Source organism: Phocoena sinus, chromosome 21 (genome assembly GCF_008692025.1).
Source record: "Phocoena sinus isolate mPhoSin1 chromosome 21, mPhoSin1.pri, whole genome shotgun sequence".
Classification (NCBI taxonomy): Eukaryota; Metazoa; Chordata; class Mammalia; order Artiodactyla; family Phocoenidae; genus Phocoena; species Phocoena sinus.
Window position 1 is genome coordinate 30,922,944 of NC_045783.1, and position 26,800 is coordinate 30,949,743.

At 34.7% G+C, this 26,800-nt stretch overlaps 1 protein-coding gene across 1 annotated transcript in view; it reads left to right on the forward strand.

Moving 5' to 3' along the window:
- The window catches only part of ADAM32 (ADAM metallopeptidase domain 32), a 163,534-nt gene that overhangs the window by 61,849 nt on the left and 74,885 nt on the right, over positions 1-26,800 (forward strand). The window contains exons 11-14 of the mRNA XM_032618296.1: positions 905-1,041; positions 11,647-11,824; positions 24,739-24,831; positions 26,476-26,674. Coding sequence (XP_032474187.1) covers positions 905-1,041; positions 11,647-11,824; positions 24,739-24,831; positions 26,476-26,674 — 607 coding nt within the window. The remainder of the gene's footprint in view (positions 1-904; positions 1,042-11,646; positions 11,825-24,738; positions 24,832-26,475; positions 26,675-26,800) is intronic.

The following is a 26,800-nucleotide window of genomic DNA, read 5'->3' on the forward strand; positions in this document are numbered from 1 at the left end:
GCCCTGAGTTTGGTCCTCAGCTGTATCAAACCAACAAGTGCAGGAGGTGATAGTCACTACAGTGCTGCTGCAGAGGCTTTCTGATTGCCTATTTGCATTATCAGTTGTTCATTTACAGCTTTTCCTTTCTGCTTTTCATAATGTACCTCCTCTAGCACTGCCATAAGAAGCCAATTGACCCCAAAATATTTATTATAGCTTGTCTTTATAACAGTGAAGTGCCTTGATGTTCCTCACAACTTGGCCTCTACCTGCACCTTAACTTATGCCACATTTGGCAAAATTTGAGAAATTATGATGTCATTGCATATCATGAATTACCAGTGTCCCATTTCTCCTTGGCAAGGAAGATATTTATGCACTCATTAAATCACAAGAATGCTTAATCACAAGAATGCTTTCCTGAGGGTCTGTTTTCCGTGGTTTCTCCTGATACTAGTTACTGTGTCATTGAAAATCTTGGCAGGAAGCAGATAGCGTACTTACAACTGAGGAATTTGGTTATGTGGCCACTTCGTGAGCTGAGAGGTGGAGTATCATGTGGACTCTCCTGAATGAACATGAGAGCTGTCCTAAGAAATTAGATAAATGGGAGATCATGGTCCAGATAGCCAAAAATCTAATGTAAAAATAGCTCTTTTATATAGTTAGGACAGTTATTTAAGAATTATCTTAAAAGCATTCAATTGTTAAATCATGGCAAAGCTAGACATAGGCTCAATATGCTTATATCTCAATAAAATTTCATAAGAAGATCTTCAGCTTCTTACTTGTCCAATGAACTGCATTTCCATAATCTTAAGTATTTGATAAATCAATAAAATGTTCATAATTAGAAAAATATTACTTTTACCACCCTTCAGTGAATTGTCTTTTATTTGAATTTTCTTTGTTGTTAATGTAGTATCCCAAGGGGATAACTTTGGAGGCATTTTCAATTATTGTCACCCAGATGCTGGGACTCAGTCTGGGCATATCATATGATGACCCAAGGAAATGTCGATGTTCAGGAGCCATCTGCATAATGAGTCCAAAAGCCATGTAAGTTTTTAAGGAATAAGATTTATTTATTTGTTGTATTTATTTTGTTTTAAATAACTGAAGTGAAAAATTTTAGTATTTGCTTATAGCATGAATTAACTATAAATGGACCAAGGACCACAAAATATAAATATGAGAGTTTAAGCCTAAGAATAGTATGGTGGGAGGTTAGCATTAAGAACAGTCAAAGATAGCAAATCCAGTCTGCAAGATACATTAGCAAAGGAATTCTCCATAGGCTGTGTATTTTAAGAAATCACTTAATAAGGATCTTTAAAAATATGTTGTAGGCCAAAACAAGTGGCCTTTGTTTTTAGACAAAATTTTCTGTTTTGCTTTTAGAGTATATTAATGTTGTGGAAAAACTATGATCTAAAGAATATAATATTTGTGTGACTTTGGATAAATTACTAGGCCTTGCTTAGATTTATTTTTGTCATCTTTAAAATGGGAATGATTATGCCTGTTCTCCTACTTCACAGAGTGATATAAGAATAAAATGAGAAAATAAAATGGGAAAGTGATTTTTTAAATTGTAAAATCCTACAAGTGTGTGATGGATTAGTTACAGTGATTTCTAAATTTGCCAGTGTTCCCCACATAGTATATCGTACAAGGGCTACAGCAGATGTCATTAGTGTTCTACAGTTTTTATTTGTAAAAAGGGCCTATGTTAAGTATGACCTATTCATAACTGAAGAACAATCAAAAGTCAAAAGTGAAAAGAAGCCATTAATTTCTGAACACATGCTCTTTTTATAGTTACTTCTAAGCACCACCTAAGGTTAACGCTTACTTTCTAAAAATAGCTCAAACACAAACATATATATTTTTATATACATACATTTTATTACAATTTAGTTCTCCATGGATTATATATAAAACAATATTTTATATGTATAAAATATATAATTTTATTAAATTAAATGTATAATAAATTAAATATAACATTTATTAAATCAAATATAAAATTTATATAGCTATATAAACAATATGAAAATGACCATTCTGGGCCTATTGTCCATTTGGCCAACTATTCTCAAGTATGCTATGACAAGATGTTTTGTGTAGGTCACCCAGAGTCTGGGATTAATGATAATAAAAATAACAAATATTTACGTTGTGCTTGCTATGTGCTAGAGACTATTTCAAACACTTTACATATGTTAAGTCATTTGATCCTCACATCTCTTTAGGGTAGGTCCTGTTATTCTCATCTTTACAGATAAGAAACTGAATTATAAAAGGATAACTATCTGTGGTCAGAGAGCTGGTTGTGGCAGTCCTGAGTTTTGAACCCAGGCATTCCGGCTTTAGAATCTGTGGTAATAAACCTTTGGATTTGTATGGTGCTTTATGACATTTAAACTGCTTTCATACATATTGTCCAGTTTCTTAAAAAACTTTTGTGATGTGTGTAGAGCCAGTATTATCTTAATTTTTACAAAATCTAACAATTTTATATGCATATATATGTAAGATATATAAATGAATATATAAGATCGATCTATCTATAAATGTAGATAGATATATCTTTTGCATTTCTAGAGTACATCTCATTCATTATTTTATGTAATTTTCAAAGCAGGCACGTGAGTAAGTAAGGCAACTATTATTATTTCCATTTGTCTTTTTCCATGTGTTTTTTTTTTTTTTAAAGCCCTGGAGTACAGAGAGCCTAAGTGACTCTACATTGGATATACAGATAATAAATGGCCAACTTCAGCTGATATCAGTAATGTCACCAATGATTTATTGGGTACTCACTATAAGCCAAAGAGTTGAATTAGGTACTTTACTTGTTTATTAACATTTAATCCTCATAACAACCCTAAGAAGTGGATGGGTACTATCTGTATCTTGTAGATGAGGAAACTGAGACTTGGAGAGTTGGATCACTTTGCTTAAAATCTCATAAGTCACAAGATTGGTACTAGTCAACAGGTTTATCTGACTCAAAGCTTTTGTTATTTTCTCTACTCCATATTGACTTCATATAGAGGACAGTTAATATGTTGGAATTAATTTAAACCAAGTAACAAAAGAACATTAAAATGTATTCGTACAAACTTCATTCTTTAGTTCAATAATCCTTCTAGTATATTATTTTGATGATGCAATTTATATCTACTTTTTAAAAGTGGGTAACTTTTAACATAGTCTGAACAAACAAATAGTTCAGAAGTGGAGGGAGGAAAGAGCATAGAAAATGGCAAAAGCTATGAATGTAGGAACTTAGGGAAAACTCATGGTGAAGGTTTGCTTACCTATCCAGTTGCATCATTTTACAAAAAGGCAAAAACATTTAGAAGGAGTATGGAGGTATCAGTTATCCAAAGAAATTGAATTATTTTATTCTTATTGCTTTCTCTTAATTTCTTACTAAGACCAATTTTATTAAGCTATGGGAATTTGATTGGGGAAGAAGAGATACCATCTTGGACTAAGGAATATATTGAGGGGAATGTGGGCTTTGGAATCTTTCACTTGTTTGCTATTTTCCCTAACCCTTATTTTTCTCATCTGAAAAATGAAGATCATGATACGTACATCTCACAGTTGTTGTGAGGATGCAATTAATCAAGTAAGTTACTTATCAGTGTGCTGGTATCTCTTCTTATTTGAGGAATAGAAAGACCTAGGAGGTATTAAAATGGTGGTGTAGGGATACACAAGAACAGTGAGAATATGGAATGTTGGGAAAGAAGTGTAGACAAGAGACAGACCCTGAAAGAAAAATGAAATACTGTAAAATGCTGTCAAGTGCTAACTCCCAACTTCAGAAAAATGGTAGAGTACAACATTTTTTTTGCATAATTTCCTTCTGTCACATAATTTCTCTGTTCTTTGAATACAGAACTTAGGCTAGTTATATCATAGTTTCAATAAGCCTTTATAAAATAATTTGGGAGCAAAATAACATAGCATTACAATTTAGAGTGCAAAATCGCAGCCAAATGAATGTTAGGAAAAACTTCAGATAATTGATTCAAGTAAACTTTGGGAACACACATTCTTAGTTAAGAACTGCCATATGGGCAGCGAAAAGGTGAATAATTAGGGATTATATACAGTTAGCTATAAATAGTTCCCAGATCAAAAATATTATACAGTTTTTTTATTTAAAAGTTTTCTTCACCATTCAGTTTTGGTGCTAAGATCATCAAATTTTATGGTTTATAGTAAAATATTAATATTTAATAGTAAATATTTTATTGAATTATTTACTGTTCAAAGATGAAATTTTGAGTAAAAAGTACCTGAATTTGGAGTCTTAGATAACTGTGTGTGAATACTGATCCTGCTAATGTACAAACTATCTGAGTTTGAAGAGGTTTCTAGCTTCTCTAAACTTTAATTCAGTTTCTATAAAATGTTGATGACAATACCAACCTCTCTGGTTTGTTGTGAGGATTAAATAATCAAGTGAATAAAATATCTGGCTGATAATAGGTGCTCAATAAATGTCAGTTACCTCTTTACCTTACAAAGTTGTACTGCATATGCAGAGTGACTCATCTTATGGAAATATTGTCTGAAGTTATTTTTATTAGTGGTATATGGACATAATTATGTTAAATTTTGATTAATATACAATTTCTGTGAAATCTTTGAGAAAGCTCAGGACAAAGCACAGTACAGTCTGTTTAACGAAAGTTTGTTGTTATTAGGAAGAATCAACAGACAGTTGATTCTATGTTTGCTTAGAACCGTGCAGGTAATAAGTGATGCCAACCATAAAGATGACAAAATTCCTGCTTCAAACAACTTACAATTCAATGAATTATCTATCATATTATATATGTAGTACAAACCTATGAATAAACGTTGAAAAACCATTGAAATAGAAGAGATTCAAACTTTCAAAGAGTTTGATTCTTAATTTGGTCAAGGGAAAGATAGAGGAAATAGAAGTTTGAAGAGTTATTGATATACATCTGGGAATTTACATAAATGGATATTTGGTTTTCTCCGTGCCATTATTTCAGTTGTATTTCACCTAGGCACAGGTATCATACACATACATAACCATATTTTTTCTGTATATGCAAGAATTTACATACAACCACACCCAGAAGCTCAAAACTTTCTCTTAGGTAGATTTAGTTTGTAATGCATATAAAAAATAAAATTTATCTATTCTGTCTTTTCTTCCAGTTTTACTGAAATATAACTGACATATAGCACTGTATAAATTTAGGGTGTACAGCATAATGATTTGATTTACATCCATCATGAAATGATTATCACAATAAGTTTAGTGAACATCCATCATCTCATATAGATAAATAAAGAAGTAGAAAAAATTTTTTCATGTGATGAGAACTCTTAGGATTTACTCTCAACAGATTTCATATATAACATAGAGCAATGTTAATTATATTTATAATATTGTACATTACATCCCTAGTACTTACTTATAACTGGGAGTTTGTGACTTTGACTGCCTTCATGCAGTTCCCCTTCCCCCCCACACATCTGATTTCTTTTTCTATGAGTTTTTTGTTTGTTTTGTTAGTCCTGTTATACAACATAGTGATTTGATATTTCTATACATTTCAAAATGATCACCATGATGTCTAGTTATATGTCACCATACAAAGACAATACATAGTTACCGTGTTCCCCATTTTATTTTAAATATTTTACTTGTATTTTTTTATTTTAAATATTTTATTTATTTATTTTGGCCGCGCTGGGAGGCATGTGGGATCTTAGTTCCCCGACCAGGGATCGAACTGGCACCCCCTGCAGTGGAAGTGCAGAGTCTTAACCACTGGACCGCCAGGGAAGTCCCCACAGTACATTTTATACCTGCGATTCATTTATTTTGCAGCTAGAAGTTTGCACCTTTTAATCTCCCTCACCTATGTCTTCCCCCCTCCCCCCCAGAAACCACCTCTTTGTTCTCTGATTCTATAACTGTTTCTGTTTTGCTCTGTTAGCTCATTTGTTTTGTTTTTTAGATTCCACATATAAGTGAAATCATACGGTATTTATCTTTCTCTGCCTGACTTATTTCACTTAGCATAATGCCCCCTAGTTCCATCCATGTTATCACAAATGGCAAGCTTTCATTGTTTTTTATGGCTGAGTAATTTCCACTGTGTGTGTGTGTGTGTGTGTGTGTGTGTGTGTGTGTGTGTGTGTATATATATATATATCTACACACATACATACACATACACCACATCTTCTATTCCCATTAATCTATTGATGGGCACTTAGGTTGTTTCCATACCTTAACTATTGTAAATAATGCTCTAATGAACATAGGGATGCATGTATCTTTTCTAATTTGCAGTTTTGTTTCTTCAGATAAATACACAGGAGTGGAATTGACAAATCATATGGTAGTTCTGTTTTGAAATTTTGAAGAATCTCCATACTGTTTTTCATAGTGATTGCACCAATTTACATTCCCACCAACAGTGCATGAGGGTTTCCTTTTCTCCACATTCTCGCCAACACTTGCTATTCGTTTTCTTTTTTGATAATAACCCTTCAGACAGGTGTGAGGTAGTATCTTCTTGTGATTCAGTTTCCATAATGACTAGTGATGTTGAGCATATTTTCATGTGCCTGTTGGCCATCTGTATGTCTTCTTTGGAAAAGGTCTATTCAGGTCCTCTACACACTTTTTCAGTTGGGTTGTTTTATTGATGTTGAATTGTATGAGTTCCTTGTATATTTTAAATATCAACCTGTTATTAGCTATGTCATTTGCAAGTATCTTCTCCCATTCAATACGCCACCATTTCATTTTGTTGATAGTTTCCTTCACTGTACAAGAGCTTTTCAGTTTGATGTAGTCCCATTTATTTATTTTTGCTTTTGTTTCCCTTGCCTGAAGAGACAGATACAAAAAAATATTACTAAGATCAATGTCTAAAGAGCTTACTGCCTGTTTACTTCTAGAAGTTTTATGGTTTAAGGTCTTACATTTAAGTCTTTAATCCGTTTTGAATTTATTTTTCTACATAGTGTGAGAGAGTAGTCTAGTTTGTTTCTTTTGTATGTAGCTGTCCAGTTTTTCCAGCACAATTTATTGAACAGGCCGTCTTTTCTCCATTTTATATTCTTGCCTTCTTTGTCATAGATTAATTGACCATAAGTGCGTGAGTTTATTTCTGGGCTTTCTGTTCTGTTCCACTTATCCATGTGTCTGTTTTTGTGCCAGTACCATACTTGTTTGTTGACTGGCACTTTGTACCATAGTTTGAAATCAGGGAGTGTGATACCTCCAACTCTGTTCTTTTTCAAGATTTCTATGGCTATTTGGAGTCTGTTGTGCTTCCATACAAATTTTATAGTTACTTGTTCTAGCTCTGAAAAATGCCATTAATATTTTGATAGAAATTGCATTGAATCTATAGATTTCCTTGGGTAGTATGATCATTTTAACAGCAATTGATAATGGGATTGTTTTCTTAATTTCTCTTTCTCATAGTTTGTTGTTAATGTATAGAAATGTATCACATTGTATCCTGCACATTTACTGAATTCATTGATCAGTTCTAGTAGTTTTTTGGTGGTGTCGTTAGGATTTTCTATATATAGTATCATGTCATCTGCAGAAAGTGACAGTTTTCTTTCTTTGTTTCCAATTTGGATTCCTTTTATTTCTTCTTCTAGTCTGATTGCTGCGGCTAGGACTTCCAATACTATGTTGAATAAAATTGGTGAGAGTGGAAATCCTTGTCTTATTCCTGATCTTGGAGGAAATGCTTTCAGCTTTTCACATTTGAGTATGATATTAGCTGTGGATTTGTCATATGTTTAGATCTGAAGTGAGTCTCTTGTAGGAAGCATATGTATGGGTGTTGTTTTTGTATCCATTCAGCCACTCTGCCTTTGATTGGAGCATTTAGTCCATTTACATTTAAATTAATTATTGATATGTATGTACTTATTCCCATTTTGTTAATTGTTTCGGAGTTGTTTTTGTAGTTCTTTTTTGTTGAGATCCTCTTCCTTTTTTCTCTTTTCTTATGATTTGATGCCTATATTTGGTGTTATGTTTGGATGCCTTTCTCTTTTTTGTGTGTATATCTACTATAGATTTTTGGTTTGTCGTTACCATGAGGTTTGTATATAGCAATATATATATATGCTTGTTTTAAGTTGCTGATCTCTTAAGTTCAAACACGTTTTAACAACCCTGCATTTTTACTTCCCACCCCCAATGTTTACTGTTTTTGACATCACCTTTTTGTTTGTGTATCCCTTAACTACTTATTGTAGATGTAGATGATTTTACTACTTTTTTTTTTTTTTTTTTTTTTGCGGTACGCGGGCCTCTCACTGCTGTGGCCTCTCCCGTTGCGGAGCACAGGCCCCGGATGCACAGGCTCAATGGCCATGGCTCACGAGCCCAGCCACTCTGCGCCATGTGGGATCCTCCCGGACTGGGGCACAAACCCGTGTCCCCTGCATCGGCAGGCAGACTCTCAACCACTGCACCATCAGGGAAGCCCTGATTTTACTACTTTTGTCTTTTAACCTTCCTACTAGGTTTATAAGCTGTTGATTTATTACCTTTATTGTATATTTGCATTTCCCTATAAGATTTTTTCTTTTGTAATTTTCATGTTTCTAGTTTTGGCCTTTTCTTTTTCACATAGAGAAGTTCCTTTAACATTTCTTGTAAAGCTGGTTTGGTGGTACCCTTTTATTAGCATTTGCTTGTCTGTAAAACTTTTGATCTTGCCATCAAATCTGAATGAAAGCCTTGCCAGCTAGACTATTCTTGGTTGTAGTTTTTCTTCCTTTCATCACTTTAAATATATGGTGCCACTCTCTTCTGGCCTTCAGAGTTTCTGCTATAAAGTCAGATGATAGACTCACGGGAGTTCCCTTGTATGTAACTTGTTGCTTTTTCCTTGCTGCTTTTAATATTCTGTCTTTATCTTTAATTTTTGTGATTTTCACTACAGTGTGTCTTGGTGTGTTCCTCTTTGGGTTGATCCTCTTTGGGACTCTCTGTAACTCCTGTACCTGGATGTCTGTTTCCTTTCCCACGTTAGGGAAGTCTTCAGCTATTATGTCTTCAAATACAGTATGTCCTCTGCCCCATTTTCTCTCTATCTTCTCCTTCTGGGGCTACTATAATGTCACTGTTCGTATGTTTGATATCGTCCCAGAGGTCTCTTCAGCTGTCCTCATTTCTTTTTATACATGTTTCTTTTCCCTGTTCAGCTTCAGTGATTTTTCACTACTCTATTCTAGCTCACTGATTTGTTTCTCTGTATCATCTAACCTATTGTTGATTTGTTGTGGTAGATTTCTTATTTCAAGTATTGTATTCTTCATCTCTCTTTGTTTCTTCTTTGAATGTCCTACTCTTTGTTCATGTCTTGCTCTGTTCATCCATTCTTCTCCCGAATTTTTTGAGCATCTTTATGATTGTTACCTTGAACTCTGTATCAAGTAGATTGCTTGTCCCCACTTCACTCAGTTCTTCTTTTGGGGTTTTATCTTTTTCTTTCATTTGGAACGTATTCCTCTGTTGTCTCATATTGCCTGATTTGCTGTTTTTATTTCTATGTATCTGGTATTTGGTTGTTTCCCAAACTTGGTGAAATGACCTTTTGTAGATGTCCTGTGCGTCACAGCAGCACATTCCTCTCTGGTCCCAGACCTATATGCTCTAGCGGTCCCCCTAAGAGGACTGTGAGGGTCCTTCTATTGTGATGGGCTGACTACTGTGGGTGGTCTGGTAGACTTGGCTGGACTGGCCCCCTGTCCAGTTGGTTGCCAGTCCCTGCCTTGTTCAGAGGCTTCCGGCCACTGGTGGGTAGAGCTGTGTCACAGGTGGCTGACTGTGGAAACTCATGGGGTCCTGGGGCTAGTGCTGGCCCAGTGGTGGGTGGATCTGGGGTTGGGGTGAGTGGCTATGGGCCCAGGGGTCCTGGATCTAATATCAGTCTGCTGGTGGGTGGGACCAGTTCCTGACATGGCTTACTGCATGGTCCAGTGTGTTCAAAGCTGTTGACAGCCTGCTAGTAAGCAGGGCTGGATCCCAGGTTGGCTGATAAAGGGGTCCGAGGTGTCCCAGAGCTGGTGTTAATCTACTCGTGTAGCTCAGAGGGTCCTGGGGCTGGTGTTGGCCTGCTGGTGGGTCAGCTGGGTCCTGACATGGCAGGCTGCAGGGCTCTGATGGTTCTGGTGGGGCTGGTGTCTGCCCACTGGTTGGTGGGGCTAGAATCCAGGGGATACCAAGGCTGGTGGTGTCCCCTGGTGGGAGAGGTTGTGCGAGTGTTGAGCTGGCTGGTGGGGGAGGCTGGTCTCAGGGAGGCTAGAACTGGCTCACTGGTGGGTCACCCACCCAGGGGTATGGGTCTTGCCTTTACCACGTCTCCACCCTTCCCACCCGTCTACTTGTGGTTCCTTCTTCATATCTTTAGTTGTAGAAGTTCTTTTCTGCTACTCTTCTAGTCTTTCTCATCAATAATTGCTCTGTAAATAGTTGTAAATTTGATGTGCCTATGGGAGGAGGTGAGCTTAGAGTCTTCCTACTCCAACATCTTGGTCATTCTCTAATCTGTTCTTAATTTTTTTTTATTGTAGTTGAAATACTCAACAGGAATTGTCTTAACCAATTTTAAATTTATTACTTAACTATAGGCACTATGTTGAACAGCAGATCTCTATAATTTATTCATCTTGTATAACTGAAACTTTACACCCATTTTACAACTCCCCATTTGCCCCTCCTCCTAGCCCCTTGTCAACTCTGCATCTGTGAGTTTGACTGTTTTAAATATCTCATATAAGTGAAAGCATGAAGTATTTCACTTTCTGTGACTAGCTTATTTCACTTAGCATAATGTCCTCGAGGCTTTTCTGTGTTGTTGCATATGGCAGGACTTGCTTCTTTTTTTTTTAAGGCTGAATAATATTCCATTGCAGATATGTACCACATTTTCTTTATCCGTTCATCTTTCAGTGGACATTTAGGTTGACTCCATATCTTTGCTATCGTGAATATTGCTGCAATAAACATGGGAGTGCAGATATAACTTATATATCCTGATTTCAGTAGTTTTAGATATATACCCAGAAGTAGGATTGCTGGATCATATGATAGTTCTAGTTTTAATTTTTTGAGGAGCCTCACACCTGTTTTCAAAAGAGCCTGGACCAATTTACATTTCCATAAACAATATACTAGGGTTCCAATTTCTCTACATCCTCGACAGCACTGTTTATCTATTTTTTAAAGAATCATAGCCATCTTAACAGGTGTGAGGTCTTTTGGGTTTTTTTTGCATTTCCCTGATGATTAGTTATATTGATAACCTTTTAACATACCTGTTGGTTATTTATATGTGTCTTCTTTGGGGAAATGTCTATCCAAATCCTTTGCCCATTTTCTAGTTGGGTTGTTTAATTTTGCCTATTGAACTTAATTTTGTTTTGAGAAGATATGTATTCCAGTGAATGAAATCACATGACCTCCTGCAGAATGACTTTGGCCTCTGAGCACTTGTTATGAACATTTATCATTACCTCTTGAATTTAACATTTTGAAATTAACTTATATAATATAGAGTTGTGTTTTCAGAAGTATACTGCCATGACATTATACGGATTCATCTTTAGGCAATCCAGTGGTGTGAAGACTTTTAGCAATTGCAGTTTGAGTGACTTTGAAAATTTCATTTCAAATATGGGTGCCCAGTGTCTTCAGAATAAGCCACAAATGCAGAGGGCTCCGGCAGCAATCTGTGGAAACGGCAGAGTGGAGGGAAATGAAATCTGTGACTGTGGTACTGAGGAAGTAAGTCTGATAATTGGAAAATTGATAAATTTATTGTTTTAGTTCAACTCTTTGTCATATATGTTATATATCTCAAATATGACTGAGTACTCTGCAAAATATTGGCAGTAATAAAATCAAGGTTGAAATACACACAAGAATATACCATCTAGATTTAATAGGTTGAAGAGTTTTGGACAAATATAAGAATATTCCCAAAAAATTATTGCTGACAGGAAAAAAGGGAAGTCTACAATGAGCTTTTGGTTCCAGACTAAATATGTAAAATCTTTCAAACCTGTGCTTAACCTTTGGACATTTGATAAGTGTCTTATTGAACATTAATGTGGGAGCAGACCATCAAGTGTCCTTTAGGGTATTGCCTCACAATGGAATCAGCAGTATGGGGGGGAAGACTGTTAAAGTTACAGTCTGAACATTGGGTGAGTTTGTTTACTCACTTGATAGAGAAGCCCTAGAGAAAATATAATGAATGCAAAAAGTCCAGGGTGTAATGCTTCTAGACAGTTCAGTTTTTGCAACAGTACTGCAAATATCATAAATGTTCATGATCATAAGATAGAAATGATATTAGGATTGGATACATGCATGGGTCAGAACAAACTTGTACTCATATCACATTGTTTTAATACCGTGCCTTTATATTATGTTTCACCATTTGGTAGAACAAGTCCTCCCTTTTACTCTTCATCTATTTTTAAATCCATTTTCTTGGAGGCATCATCTGCATACAATAGAATACAACAAATATAAGTATACAGGTGGATGAATGTTTGCAAATGTACACAAGCACTGGTACAATTCAGATAGAGATTTTTTTTCATTTTTTAAATTGACCTACAACACTGTGTTAATTCCTATTGCACAACATACTGAATCAATATTCTATACATTTCAAAATGATCATCTTGATAAGTCTAGTTTTGATATATCACCATATAAAGATATTACATAGTTATTGACTATGTTTCCCACACTGTACATATTATACTCATGACTCATTTATTTTGCAGCTAGAATTTTGTACCTCTTAACCTCCCTCACCTAGTTCTTTCCTCCCCCCAAACCCCTTCCCTCTGGCAACCACTTGTTTGTTCTTTGTATCTATAACTCTGTTTCTGTCTTGCTATGTTTTGTTCATTTGTTATATTTTTAGATTCCACATAAAAGTGAAATCATAAGGTATTTGTCTTTCTCTGTCTGACTTATTTCACCTAACATAATACCCTCTAGGTCCATCCGTGATTTTACAAATGGTAAGATTTCATTCTTTTTTTATGGCTGAGTAATATTCCATTGTATATATGTACCACATCTTCTTTATGCATTTATCTATTGATAGGCACTGAGTTTACTTCCATATCTTAGTTATTGTAAATAATGCTTCAGTGAACATATGGGTGCATATATCTTTTTCTTTTATTGAGTATCAATGATTTAAAATATTATATTAATTTTAGGCATACAACATAGTGATTAAATATTTTTATAGACTGTACTTCATTTAAAGTTGTTATTTAAAAAAGGGCTATATTGCCCTGTGCTGTACAATGTATTTTTGGAGCTTATTTATTTTATACATAGTAGTTTGTACCTCTTAATTCCCTACCCCATCTTCCCCTTCTTCCCTTTCCCCACTGGTAACCAGTAGTTTGACCTCTATATCTGGGAATCTGTTTCTGCTTTGTCATATTCATTCATTTGTTTTATTTTTTATATTCCCCATATAAGTGATAACATAGAGTACTTGTCTTTGTCTGTCTGACTTATTTCACTAAGCATAATACCCTCTAGGTCCATCTATGTAGTTGCAAATGGAAAACTTTTATTCTTTTTTATGGCCGAGTAATATTCTATTGTATATGTATACCACGTCTTCTTTATCCATTCATCTGCTGATGGACACTTATGTTGCTTCCACATCTTGGCAATTGTAAATAATGCTGCTATGAACATTGGGGTGCATGTGTATTTTTGAATTAATGTTTCTGTTTTCTTTGGGTATATATTCAGGAGTGGAATTGCTGGATCATATGGTAGCTTGATTTTTAGAGGTTTTTTTGAGGAACATCCATACTGTTTTACACAGTGGGAAACAGTGTACAAGGGTTCTGTTTTCTCCACTTACTTGCCAACATTTGTTATTTGTGATCTTTTTGATGATAGCGATTCTGACACGTGTGAGTTGATATTTCATTGTGGTTTTGATTTGCATTTCCCTAATGATTAGTGTTGTTAGCATCTTTTCATGTGCCTCTTGGCCATCTGTATGTTTTCTTTGGAAAAATGTGTATTCAGGTCTCCTGCCCATTTTAAAATCAGTTTATTTGTTTTTTGGATATTGAGTTGTATGAGCTGTTTATATATTTTGGATATTAACTCCTTATCAGGCATATTATTTGCAAACATTTTCTCACATTCAATAAGTTGTTTTTTGCTTTGGTCAGTGATTTCATGTGCTGCACAAAAGCTTTTAAGTTTAATTAGGTCCCATCTGTTTATTTTTGTTTCCTTTGCCTTAAGAGACAGATCCAAAAAATATTGTTGCAGTTCATGTCAGAGTGTTCTGCCTATGTTTTCTTCTAGGAGTTTTATGTTTTCTGGTCTCATATTTATGTCTTTAATCCATTTTGAGTTTATTTTAATATATGGTTTAAGAAAATGTTTCAGTTTTATTCTTTTAATGTAGCTGTCCAGATTTCCAGCACTACTTATTAAAGAGATTGTCTTTTCCCCATTGTATATCCTTGCCTCCTTTGTTGAAGATTAATTGACCATAAGTGCGTGGGTTTATTTCTGGACTCTCTACCCTGTTCCATTGATCTATGTGCTGTTTTTGTGCCTGTATCATACTGTTTTGATGACTGTCTCTTTATACTATAGTTTGAAATCAAGGAGTATGGTACCTCCAGCTCTGTTCTTCTTTCTTCAGATTGCTTTGGCTATTTGAACTCTTTTATGTTTCCATACAAATGTTAGAATTATTTGTTACAGCTCTGTGAAAAATGCCATTAATATTTTGATAGGAATTGCATTGAATGTATAGATTGCCTTGGATACTATGGCCATTTTAGCAATATTAATTCTGCCAGTCTATGAACACTGTATATCTTTCCATCTGTGTCATCTTCAATTTCTTTCATCAGTGGCTTATGGTTTTCCAAATACAGGTCTTTTACCTCCTTAGTTAGATTTGTTCCTAGATATTTTATTCTTTTTGATGTAATTCTAAATGGGATTGTTTTCTTAATTTCTCTTTTGTTAATTCATTGTTAGTGTAAAGAAATGCAACAAATTTCTGTATATTGATTTTGTATCCTGCACTTAACAAAATGGCAGTAAGTACATACCTACCAATAATTACTTTAAATATAATTGTACTAAATGCTGCAATCAAAAGAAACAGAATGGCTGAATGGATAAAACAATAAGACCCATATATATATACTGCCTACAAGAGACTTACTTCAGATCTAAAGATACATGCAGACTGAAAGTGAAGGAATCAGAAAAGGTATTCCATGCAAATGGAAATCAAAAGAAAGCTGAGGTAGCAATAGTTATGTCAGACAAAAGAGACTTCAAAACAAAGACTGTAAGACAAAGGACATTATATAATGATTAAGGGATCAATCCAAGAAGATGCAACATTTATAAATATATATGCATTTAACATAAGAACACCTAAATACATAAAGCAAATATTAACAGACATAAGGGGAGAAATGGACAGTAACACAATAATAGTAGGAGACTTTAACACCTCACTTACATCAGTGGACGGACCATCCAGACAGAAAATCATTAAGGAAAGACTGGTCTTAAGTGACATATCGGACCAGATGGAATTAATAGAAGTAAATATAGAACATTCCACACCAAAGCAACAGAATACACATTGTTTCAGGTGCCCTGTAACATCTCCAGGGTAGATCACATGGTAGGCCACCAAACAAGTCTCAGTAAATTTAAGAAAATTGAAATCATATCCAACATCTTTTCTGACTAGAATTCTATGAGACTAGGAATCAACTACAAGAAAAAAAGTACAGAAAACAGAAATATGTCAAGGCTAAACAATATACTGCTAAACAACCAATGGATCACTGAAGAAATAAATTAGGAAATTAAAAAAATACCTGTAGGCAAATGAAAGCAAAATGCAATGAACCAAAACCAATGAGACAAAGCAAAAGCAGTACTATGAGGGAAGTTTTTTAGTGATACAAGCTTACCTCAGGAAACAAGAAAAATCTCAAATAAACAACCTAATCTTATACCTAAAGTAACTAAAAAAAGAAAAAACAAAACCTAAAGTTAGTAGAAGCAAAGAAATAATAAAGATCAGAGCAGAAATAAATGAAATAGAGACTAAAAAGGTAGATTAATGAAGATAAGGGGTAGTTCTTTGAGAAAGATAAAGAAAATTGATAAACCTTTAGCCAGACTCATCAAGAAAAATAGAGAGAGAACCCAAATCAATAAAATCAGAAATGGAAAAGAAGCTACAACCAACACCACAGAAATTCAGAGGATCATAAGATTACTGCAAACTATGTGCCAGTAAAATGGACAACGTGGAAGAAATGTACAAATTCCTAGAAATGTGCACTCTCCTAAGACTGAACCAGGAAGAAACAGAAAACATGAACAGACCAATTGCCAGTAATGATATTGAATCAGTAATAATATTTTTAAAAACTACCAACAAAAAATGTCCAGGACCAGATGGCTTCACAGGTGAATTCACCAAACATTTAGAGAACAGTTAACACCTGTTCCTGTGATAATAAATGACCATATATATACATCTTTCCCTGAATTCTTTTCTGTTTATTTGTCTGTCCTTATGCCTATTCCACACTGTCTTAACTAATGTACTTTTCAGTAAGTCTTGAAAACATTGTGTGTAAATCAGCCAACTTTGGTCCTCTTTTCCAAAATAGCTTTACTATTCTGGGACCATTTTTTTTCCATGTAAATTGGAGAACAGGCATGTGAATGTAGGGACTTTGATTCGAATTGTGTTGTATTCACACATCAATTTGGGGGGAATTACTTTTCTTACCAATATTAAGTCTGCCAATCTGTGCACATTGTGTATCTCTCCACTTATTCAGATCTTCTTTAGTTCTTCTATAGATTTCTTGTTTTGATAGTGTTTAAAAATTTTATTTAACAATTGTATACAATTGTATCACAATTGTATTAACAATTGTATCACAATTAACAAATAAAATTTAACAAATTTTATTTAACAATTTCATACTAACAATAGTATAAAAATTACAGTGGGCTTTTCTGAATTCTAGTGTTGATTAGAAGTGCTGAGAGTGGCCTTCTTTGCTTTGTTCTTATTTTTAGGGGGATAGTTTTCTGACTTTCACCATTAAATATGATATTAGATAATAAGCTTTTTTCAAAAATAGATGCCCTTTACCATATTGAGGAAATTTCCTTCTATTTCTAGTTAACTAAGAGTTTTTTTAAATTGAATAAATTTAAGTGTAATATTGTAAGCTTAAGTTGTACAGTGTGTTACTGTGATACAGTTATATATTGTTATATGATTGCTGATGTAGTGATATTTATTACATTACATAATTACAGTACAATATTAGTGTCTATATTCATTATATTGTGCATTAGATCTCTATGGCTTATTTATTGCTCGATACAAGTGTGTACCCTTAAATACCATCACTCTTACTCCTCTGCCTCCACAACCTCTGGTAACCGGTACTTTACTCTGTTTTTCACAGGTTTAAACATTCCACATATAAGTGATATCACACAGTTCTTGTCTTTCTCTGTTTGACTTATCTCGCTAGCATAATGTGCTCAAGATTCACACATGTTGTTGAAAATGGGAGGATAGCTTCCATTTTCATGGCAGAATAACATTCCATTGTGTATGTGTACCAAACCTTTTTTATCCATTAATCCATTGATGGGCATTTGGGTTGTTTCCATATCTTGGTTATTGTAAATAGCCAAGATTTATTGTGATAAATGCATATATCTCTTTGAAATTCTGTTTTCATTTCCTTTGGGTATATACCCAGAACTGGAATTGCTGGATCATATGGTAGGTCTATTTTTAATTTTTTGAGGAACCTCCATATTGTTTTCCATAGTGGACCAATTGGTTGGACCTATTTACGTTCCCACCAACAGTGTATAAGGCTTCCTTTTTCACCACATCCTTGCCAGCACCTGTTGTCTCTTGTCTTCTTCGTGATAGCCATTCTGACAGGTGTGAAGTGGTATCTCATAGTGGTTTTGATTACCATTTCTTGATGATTAGTGATGTTGAGCATCTTTTCATGTGCCTGTTGGCCATCTGTGTGTCTTTAGAAAAATGTGTATTTAGTTCTTCTGCCCCTTTTTAAATTGGAGTTTTTTTTGTTGTTGTTAACAAATTGAGTAAGTTCTTTATATAGTTTGAATATTAACCCCTTATCTGATATATGGTTTGCAAAAATTTTCTCCCATCATGTAGGGTTTTTTTTCCATTTTGATAATTGTTTCTTTTGAGGTGCAGAAGTTTTTGAGTTTGATGTCCCATTTGTTGTTTTTTCTTTTGTTGTTTGTCCATTTGGCATCACACTCCAAAATTTATACCCAAGACTAGTATCAGTGAGGTTTTTCCCTACATTTTCTTCTAGGAGTTTCATGGTATCAGATCTTATGTTTAAGTCTTTGATCCACTTTGAGTTAATTTTTCTGGGTAATGTGGGATAGTAGTCATTGTCATTGTTTTGCATGTGTTTCTCTAGTTTTCCCAGTTGTTGAAGAGAGTATCCTTTCCTCATTGGTTATTCCTGACTCCCTTGTCGAATATTAGTTGACCATATATGCCGTGGTTTAGTTTTGTGCTTTCTATTCTGTTTAATTGGTTTACATGTCTGTTTTTGTCCCAGTACCATACTGGTGTTTGTTTGTTTGTTTTATTATATAAGTTTCAGGTGTACAGCACTATAATTCAACATCTGTATACACTACAAAGTGATCAGCACCACAAGTCTACTTACCATCCATCACCATATAGTTGACTCCCTTCACCTGTTTCTCTTACCTCCGAACCCCCTTCCCTTCTGGTAACCAGTAATCTGATTTCTGCATCTATGAGGTTTTTTGGTTTTATTTTGTTGGCTTTTTTGTGTGTGTGGTTTTTTGTTTGTTTGTTCATTTTGTTTTTAGATTTCAGATATGAATGAAATCATATGGTATCTGTCTTCCTTCATTTGACTTATTTCACTTAGCATAATACCTTCAAGGTCCATCCATGTCGCAAAAGGCAAGATTTCATTATTTTTATGGATGAGTAAGTATTCCACTGTGTATGTATACTAGGTCTTCTTTGTCCATTCATCCATCAGTGGACACTTAGGTTGTTTCCACATCTTGGCTGTTATAAATAATGCTGCAATAAGCATAGGAGGGCATATATTTTTCCTAACTAGTGTTTTTGTATTCTTTGGATGAATACCCAGAAGTGGAATAGCTAGGTTGTACGGCAATTCTTAATCTTTTGAGTAATCACCATTGTTTTTCATAGTGGCTGTACTGATTTACAGTCCCACTAACAGTGTACTAGGGTTCCCTTTTTCCATATCCCCTCCAACGTTTGTTATTTTTTCTTTTTTATAATAGTTATTCTAACAGGTGTGAGGTGATATCTCATTGTTGTTTGATTTGCATTTCCCTAATAATTAGTTATGTTGATTATCTTTTCATGTGCCTGTTGGCCATCTATATGTTTTCTTTGGGAAAATGTCTGTTCAGTTTCTGTGCCTGGTTTTTAGTCAGGTTGTTATTACTTTGTTATTGAGTTGTATAAGCTCTTTATGTATTTTGGATATTAAGCCCTTATCAGTTATATGATTTGCAAATATATTTTCATTCAGTAAGTTGCTTTTTCATTTTGAGATGGTTTTCTTTGCTGTGAAGAAGAATTTTAGCTTGATATAGTCCCATTTGTTTATTTTGCTTTTGTTTCTCTTGCCTTTGGAGTGGGTTCCACAAAAACCTTACTGAGGCTGATATCAGTGAGATTATTGCCTATTTTTTCTTCTAGGAATTTTATGGATTCATGTCTTATATTCAGATTAATCCATTTTGTGTTCATTTTTGTGTATGGTGTAAGGTATTGGTCTAGTTTCTTTCTTTTGCATGTGACTGTACAGCTTTCCCAACACCAGTTGTGGAAGAGACTCTCCTTTCTCTATTGTATATTCTTTGTTCCCTCATTGTAAGTTTATTGTCTGTGTATGTATCGGTTTACGTTTGTACTCTCAGTTCTGGTCCATTGATCTGTGAGTCTGTTTTTGTGCTAGTACCATCCTGTTTTGCTTATTGTGGCTTTGTAGGAAACAAAATATACCGTTTTGATTACTGTAGCTTTGTAGGAAACAGTCATCCCTTGATATCTACAGGGGATTGGTTCTAGGACCCTTAAGGTATACCAAAATCCATGGATGTTCAAATCCTTTTTATAAAATGCCATATAACCTACCCACATACTCCCATATACTTTAAATCATCTCTAGATTACTTATAATACCTAATACAATGTAAATGATATGTAAATAGTTGTAAATAAAATGTAAATGCTATGTAAATAGTTTGCCAGAATGCAGCAAATTTAAGTTTTGCTTTTTGGAACTTTCTGGATTTTTTCTGAATATTTTCAATCTAAGGTTGGTCGAATGCATGGATTGAGAACCCACAGATATGGAGGACCAGCTGTAATTTGAAATCAAGGAGTGTGATACTTTCAGCTTTGTTCTTCTTTCTCAAAATTGATTTGACTGTTGGGGATCTTTTGTGCTTTCACACACACATGGTTTTTATTACTATGGCTTTGTAGTTTACTTTGAAATTCAGAAGCATGATACCCCCAGTTTTTTTTTTTTTTTTCTTCTCAGAATCACAATTTGGAGTCTTGAGTTTCCACACAAATTTTAGGATTGTTTTCTCTATTACTGTGAGAAATACCTTTGGCATTTTTACAGGGATTATGTTGAATCTGTAGGTGGCTTTGGGTACTATAGCCATTTTAACAATATTAACTCTTCCAATCCATGAACATGGGGTATCTTTCCATTTCTTCATGTCTTCTTTGATTTCCTTCAGCAGAGTTTTGTGGTTTTCATTATGCAGATCTTTCACTTTCTTGGTTAAAATTATTCCTAAATATTTTATTGTTTTTCATGCTATTGTGAATGGGATGGTTTTTTTTTTAAATTTCTCTGTCAGATGCTTCATTATTAATGTAAAGGAATGTGATTGATTTCTGTATGTTGATTTTGTATCTTGCCACTTTACTGAAATCATTGGTTAATTCAAAGTTTTTTGACTGGTTCTTTGAGATTTTCTGTATGTAGGATCATGTCATCAGCAAATAACCACAGTTTTACTTCTCTTTTTATTTGGATGACTTTAATTTTTTTTTTGTCTTGACTAATTGCTCTAGCTAGGTCTTCCAGCACTAAACTGAATAGGCATATTGAGAGAGGGCGTTATTGCCGTGTTCTTGATCTTAGGGGAAATGCTTTCAATTTCTCTCCATTAAGTATAATCTTAGTTAGCTGAGAATTTTTAATGAAGAATTAATGTTGAATATTGCCAAATATTTCTGTGTCTATTGAGCTGATCATATGAATTTTCTGTTTTTATTCTATTCTTCTTCTTATTATTATTATTTTTGTGTGTGTGTGGTACATGGGCCTCTCACTGTTGTGGCCTCTCCCATTGCAGAGCACAGGCTCTGGATGCGCAGGCTCAGTGGCCGTGGCTCACGGGCTCAGCCGCTCCGCAGCATGTGGGATCTTCCCAGACCGGGGCATGAACCCGTGTCCCCTGCATCGGCAGGCGGACTCTCAACCACTGCGCCACCAGGGAAGCACTTATTCTGTTATTAATATGATACATTTCATTCATTGGTTTTTGAGTGCTAACCCAGCCATCATGCAGTCCTGAAATTAGCCTCACTTGGGTTATTTAATATATATAAATTTATATGTATATATATAAATTTAAAATTTGCCAGTGTTTTGTTCAGGATTATGGCACTTATTTTAACAAGGGAATTGTCTGTAGTTTTATCTTTTCTTGCAATCTTTTCTTCTGGTTTTGGTGTCAGGGTAATTCTGGACTCATAAAATGAGTTGGAACTTGCTCCCTTACCCCTACTTTCTGCAAGAATTTGTTTAATATTGGTATTATTCCTATTTATTTATTGTGGAAGAGCACTTAAGAGGAGATTTACCCCTGTAAATCTAAGCCCCTAGAAGTTTTATAGTTTGGATTTTCGTTTTAGGCTTATGACCCATTTGAGTTATTATTTTTGTGTGTGTGTGTGTGAGAAAGGTGTAGGGTCAGTGTCTAGAGTCATTATTTTCCTTGTGAATGCCCAAGTTGTTCCAACACCATTTATTGATAATTCTCCATTGAGCTGCATTTACTCCATTAACAAAGGTTTTGTTATCTCTATGTAGTTCTGTTTCTGGGGTCTCCATTTTGTTCTAAGCTCTTCGTCTATCCTTTTGTGCATACTACACTGCCACTATTATAGTTTTTATTAAGTTTTGAAGCTGGGTATTTTTGGTCCTTCAATTTTCCTCCTCTTCCTCTTCTGCCTCTTCTTTTTCTTCTTCCTTCTCTTCCTCAGCATTAGGTTGTCTACTCTGAGTCGTTTGCCTTTCCGTATAAACTTTAGAATCAGTTTGACTATGTCCACAAAATAATTGCTGGGTTTTTTTATTGTAATTGCACTGAATCTCTACATCAAGTTGTGAGGAACTGACATTTTAACAATATTTAGTCTTCCTATCCATGAACATGGACTATCTCTCCATTTATTTATACCTTCTCTGATTTTCTTCATCAAGTTTTGTAGTTTTTCTCATATTGATCCTGTAAAATTTTGTTAGGACTATTCCCAAGTACTTCATTGTTTTGGTGCTAATGCAAATGGTATTGTGTTTTTTATTTCAAATTTTTATTTTACATTGTTGATATAAAGGGAAACACCTTCCAGCAACCTTGCTATAATTGTTTATTAGTCACAGGAGGCTTTTATTGTTATTGTTCTTTGGCTAATTATTTGGTATTTTCTTTACATAGGCAGTCATGTAATCTATGGATAAAAATAGTTTTTGTTTCTTTCCCACCTGTATATTTTCACTTCATTTTCTAGTCTTATTGCATTAGCTAGGACTTCCAGTAAGATGCTGAAGGGAGTGGTGAGAGGGGGCATCCTTGCCTTGTTTCTTTTTTAGGAGAAAAGCTTATAGTTTCTCACCATAACTGTGATATTAGCCACAGATTTTTTTCTAGATGTTACCAAATTGAAGAAGTTCCCTCTATTCCTAGTTTGCTACCCTTTTGTATAAGTGAGTTTGGATTTTGTCAAGTGCTTTTTCTACAGCAATTTTTATGGTCACTGATTTTTATTCTTCAGCCTGTCAGTATAATGGATTATATTAATGGATGTTTGCATAATAAACCAGCCTTGCATACTTGTGATAAATCCCATTTGGTTGTAGTATATAATTATTTTTGCACATTGTTGGATTCAATTTCCTAATTTTTTGTTGAGGAATTTTGCATCTATGTTTGTGAGATCTATTTATTGATTGATTGAGCTGTAGATTTATTGATGAGATCTACTGATATGTAATTTTACTTTGTCTGGGCTTGATATTAGGCTAATACTGACCTCATAGAATGAGTTAGGAAGCATCACATATCAGTGCTGGGAGAGTAATATGGCTGTGATTCCATGGCATAAAAACAGTAGAAGCTCCATGTTTAATGCTTCTCCTGGATTCTGTCCTCAGTGCTTTTTCTCTTGACTGATTTTAATTTGTATCCTTTCCATATAATAAACCATAACTGTGAGTATAACAGCTTTCAGTGAGTTCTGTGAGTTCTTCCAGTAAATTATAAAACCTGAGGGTGGTTTTGGGAATCCACTGAACTTGAGATTGGTGAAAGAAATGAGGACAGTCTTGGAGACTGTTCTCTCTAACTTTGCAGTGGGTCTAAACTCTACCCACCCTTTTTTCCCCCAGCTTTACTGAGGTATGATTAACAAATAAAAACTGTATATATTTAAGGTGTACAGGTATACAATGTGATGTTTTCGTATATGTACACATTGTGAGATGATTCCTGCATCAAACCAGTTTACATATACATCATCTCACACAGTTATCATTTTTTGGTTTGGTGAAAATACTTCTACTTCTTAGCAAGTTTCAAGTATGCAATACAGTATTGTTAACTATAGTCATCAAGCTGTACATTAGATCCTGAGAAATAACTCATCTCATAAATGAAAGTTTGTACCCTCTTTTCTTTTTTGGCGGTACGTGGGGGCCTCTCACTGTTGTGGCCTCTCCCGTTGTGGAGCACAGGCTCCGGACGCGCAGGCTCAGCGGCCATGGCCTATGGGCCCAGCCGCTCCGCGGCACGTGGGATCTTCCCGGACCGGGGCACGAACCCTCATCCCCTGCATCGGCAGGTGGACTCTCAACCACTGCGCCACCAGGGAAGCCCTGAAAGTTTGTACCCTTTGATCAATATCTCCCCTTTCCTCTCACCTTTCAGGCACTGGTAACTACCATTCTACACTCTGTTCTATTATTCAATTTCTTTAAAAAGTTGTTTTATATGTTTTGCCCAGTTTTCTAGTTGAATAAGGATTAGTAAGGTACCAGTTACTCTGTTGTGACCTGAAGTAAAAATGACACCTTAGTATTGTAATTGTTTAGAGATGAAAAATTCTATAAATGTTGACAGCATGCATATTTTTACCCCACAAATAAAAAAATAAGCACAGCTCCTGACAATGTTTATATTACTTCCAGGATATATTTTTACTTGTGCCTTCCACTCATTTATAGCAATGTGGACCTGATAGCTGTTGTAATCCTCAAACTTGTGTGCTGAAACCAAATACACAGTGTGATAGAGGATCATGCTGCAACAACTGTCAAGTAAGATTTTAGTTTATTACTATCTTCTAAGTATATAGTGAATTATGTCTTGGATACTTTAGAATACATAGACACTTGGCTGTAAGTCAAAGTAAATGACCTTTCATGTAAAGAAAAAAAATACTAAATTCAGCGTGATGTTTCTGATTTTATGAATTATAGTTGGATGTTGAGGCCTCCTTATAATGCCATTATTCTCCCTAATGATGCTATTGTTTATAAGTCTTTTTTTTTTTACTCTAGTTCAACAAAATTCCTTTATTCTATTTTTAAAATGTCCTACTGTTTTTAAGTCTTGACTGAGAGCTATTACAGAATTTTTTGATACAGAAGATCACCATTAAAAGGGACTGTTTTCATTTATTTTATCCATTTTTTTTTTTTTTTTTTTCCTGGCGGTACACGGGCCTCTCACTGTTGTGGCCTCTCCCGTTGTGGAGCACAGGCTCCGGACGCGCAGGCTCAGCGGCCATGGCTCACAGGCCCAGCCGCTCCGCGGCATGTGGGATCTTCCCAGACTGGGGCACGAACCCGTGTCCCCTGCGTCGGCAGGCGGACTCTCAGCCACTGCACCACCAGGGAAGCCCCCAATATTTATATTTTTGTGAATAAAAGTTATATTTTAGGTTGTGATGGGTATCTGTAAGTATGTAACTGAAAGATACAGCAATTTTCCATAAACGCATAAATAATGAAACTCACTAGATGTAACACTTTCCAAATGCTACGTGTTAGCACAAAATTTAAACTATGAATTTGTTATACAAAGATCATTTGACTTAAATGTCACATTTTAGCTTATATGGTGAAGATGTTGATTTCTGTCCCGTTTTACTTTTCAGCTCTTCCAACATATATGTGACAGATTCGTCACATGAGAACCCCTCTATTGAACAATCTGCCACTGTTCTGTGTTCTTCACTATCCTTTGACTGATGTGGTTTTATGTTATTTTTCTCCTAGAATCTTATCGTGGTTAATTCTTACCTCCATAATCTTTTTAGTGTGAACTGGAAGTCATCAATTAAGAAGTATGAGATAAATGCCCAGTTAAGATTCTTTATATAAAATTTCAGAATAGTATACATGAAAGTGTTAATTAACCATAGGATAATTCAGGAGAAAAATTACAATTGGGTTCCTTCTTTTCTAAGACTTCAGTAGTTGACCTGCCTCTTTTAATCACTCTTTGGTTTCCCACTGTTCATTCTCAGTTATTTAGGTTTCACATTTTCATAGAATTACAGATATTCCATACTTAAAAACTATGGTTTGAATAAGTATATTTTATTTGGAAATTATCTAAATTTCATAATTTTTGCCCCAAAGGAATAATTATCCCAAGCTAAAAGCTACTTTTCCTCCCTTCTACCAAAGCACAAACAAAACTTGGGCTCTCATTATATCATATTTGTGTTATCCTTTTCCTTGCACATATGTCTTATCTCCTGTTTTGGTTGATAACATTCAATTTTTTTCAATATGATTATCATAATGCTTTATAACAAGAAGATAGTAAGAGACATTAATGAATAAGTACATCATCAAACTATAAATAGAATTAGAGCAATTTTAAAATAAATATTGATGAACACAACAACCTTATATATAATGCTTTAATTTTTATGTTTTAATTTCTATTAGCTTATGCAAGCAGGTGCTGTATGTAGGCCCGCTGCGCATCCTGAATGTGATGTTTCTGAGGTTTGTAATGGAAGCTCAGGAAGCTGTCCGGCTGATATAACTATACACAATGGACACAAATGTAAAGGAGGAAAAGCTTTTTGTTTTGATGGAGGCTGCCAAGATCTTGATGCACATTGTGAGAGCATATATGGAAAAGGTATTGTAACATCTATGTAGTTGGTGCTCAGTATTTTTATTAACATTACCAAGACAATGGACAATTATATATATTTAAATTCTTTATTCTGTTTAACTCTCTATTTTTATTTTTTTGAGCTTATTA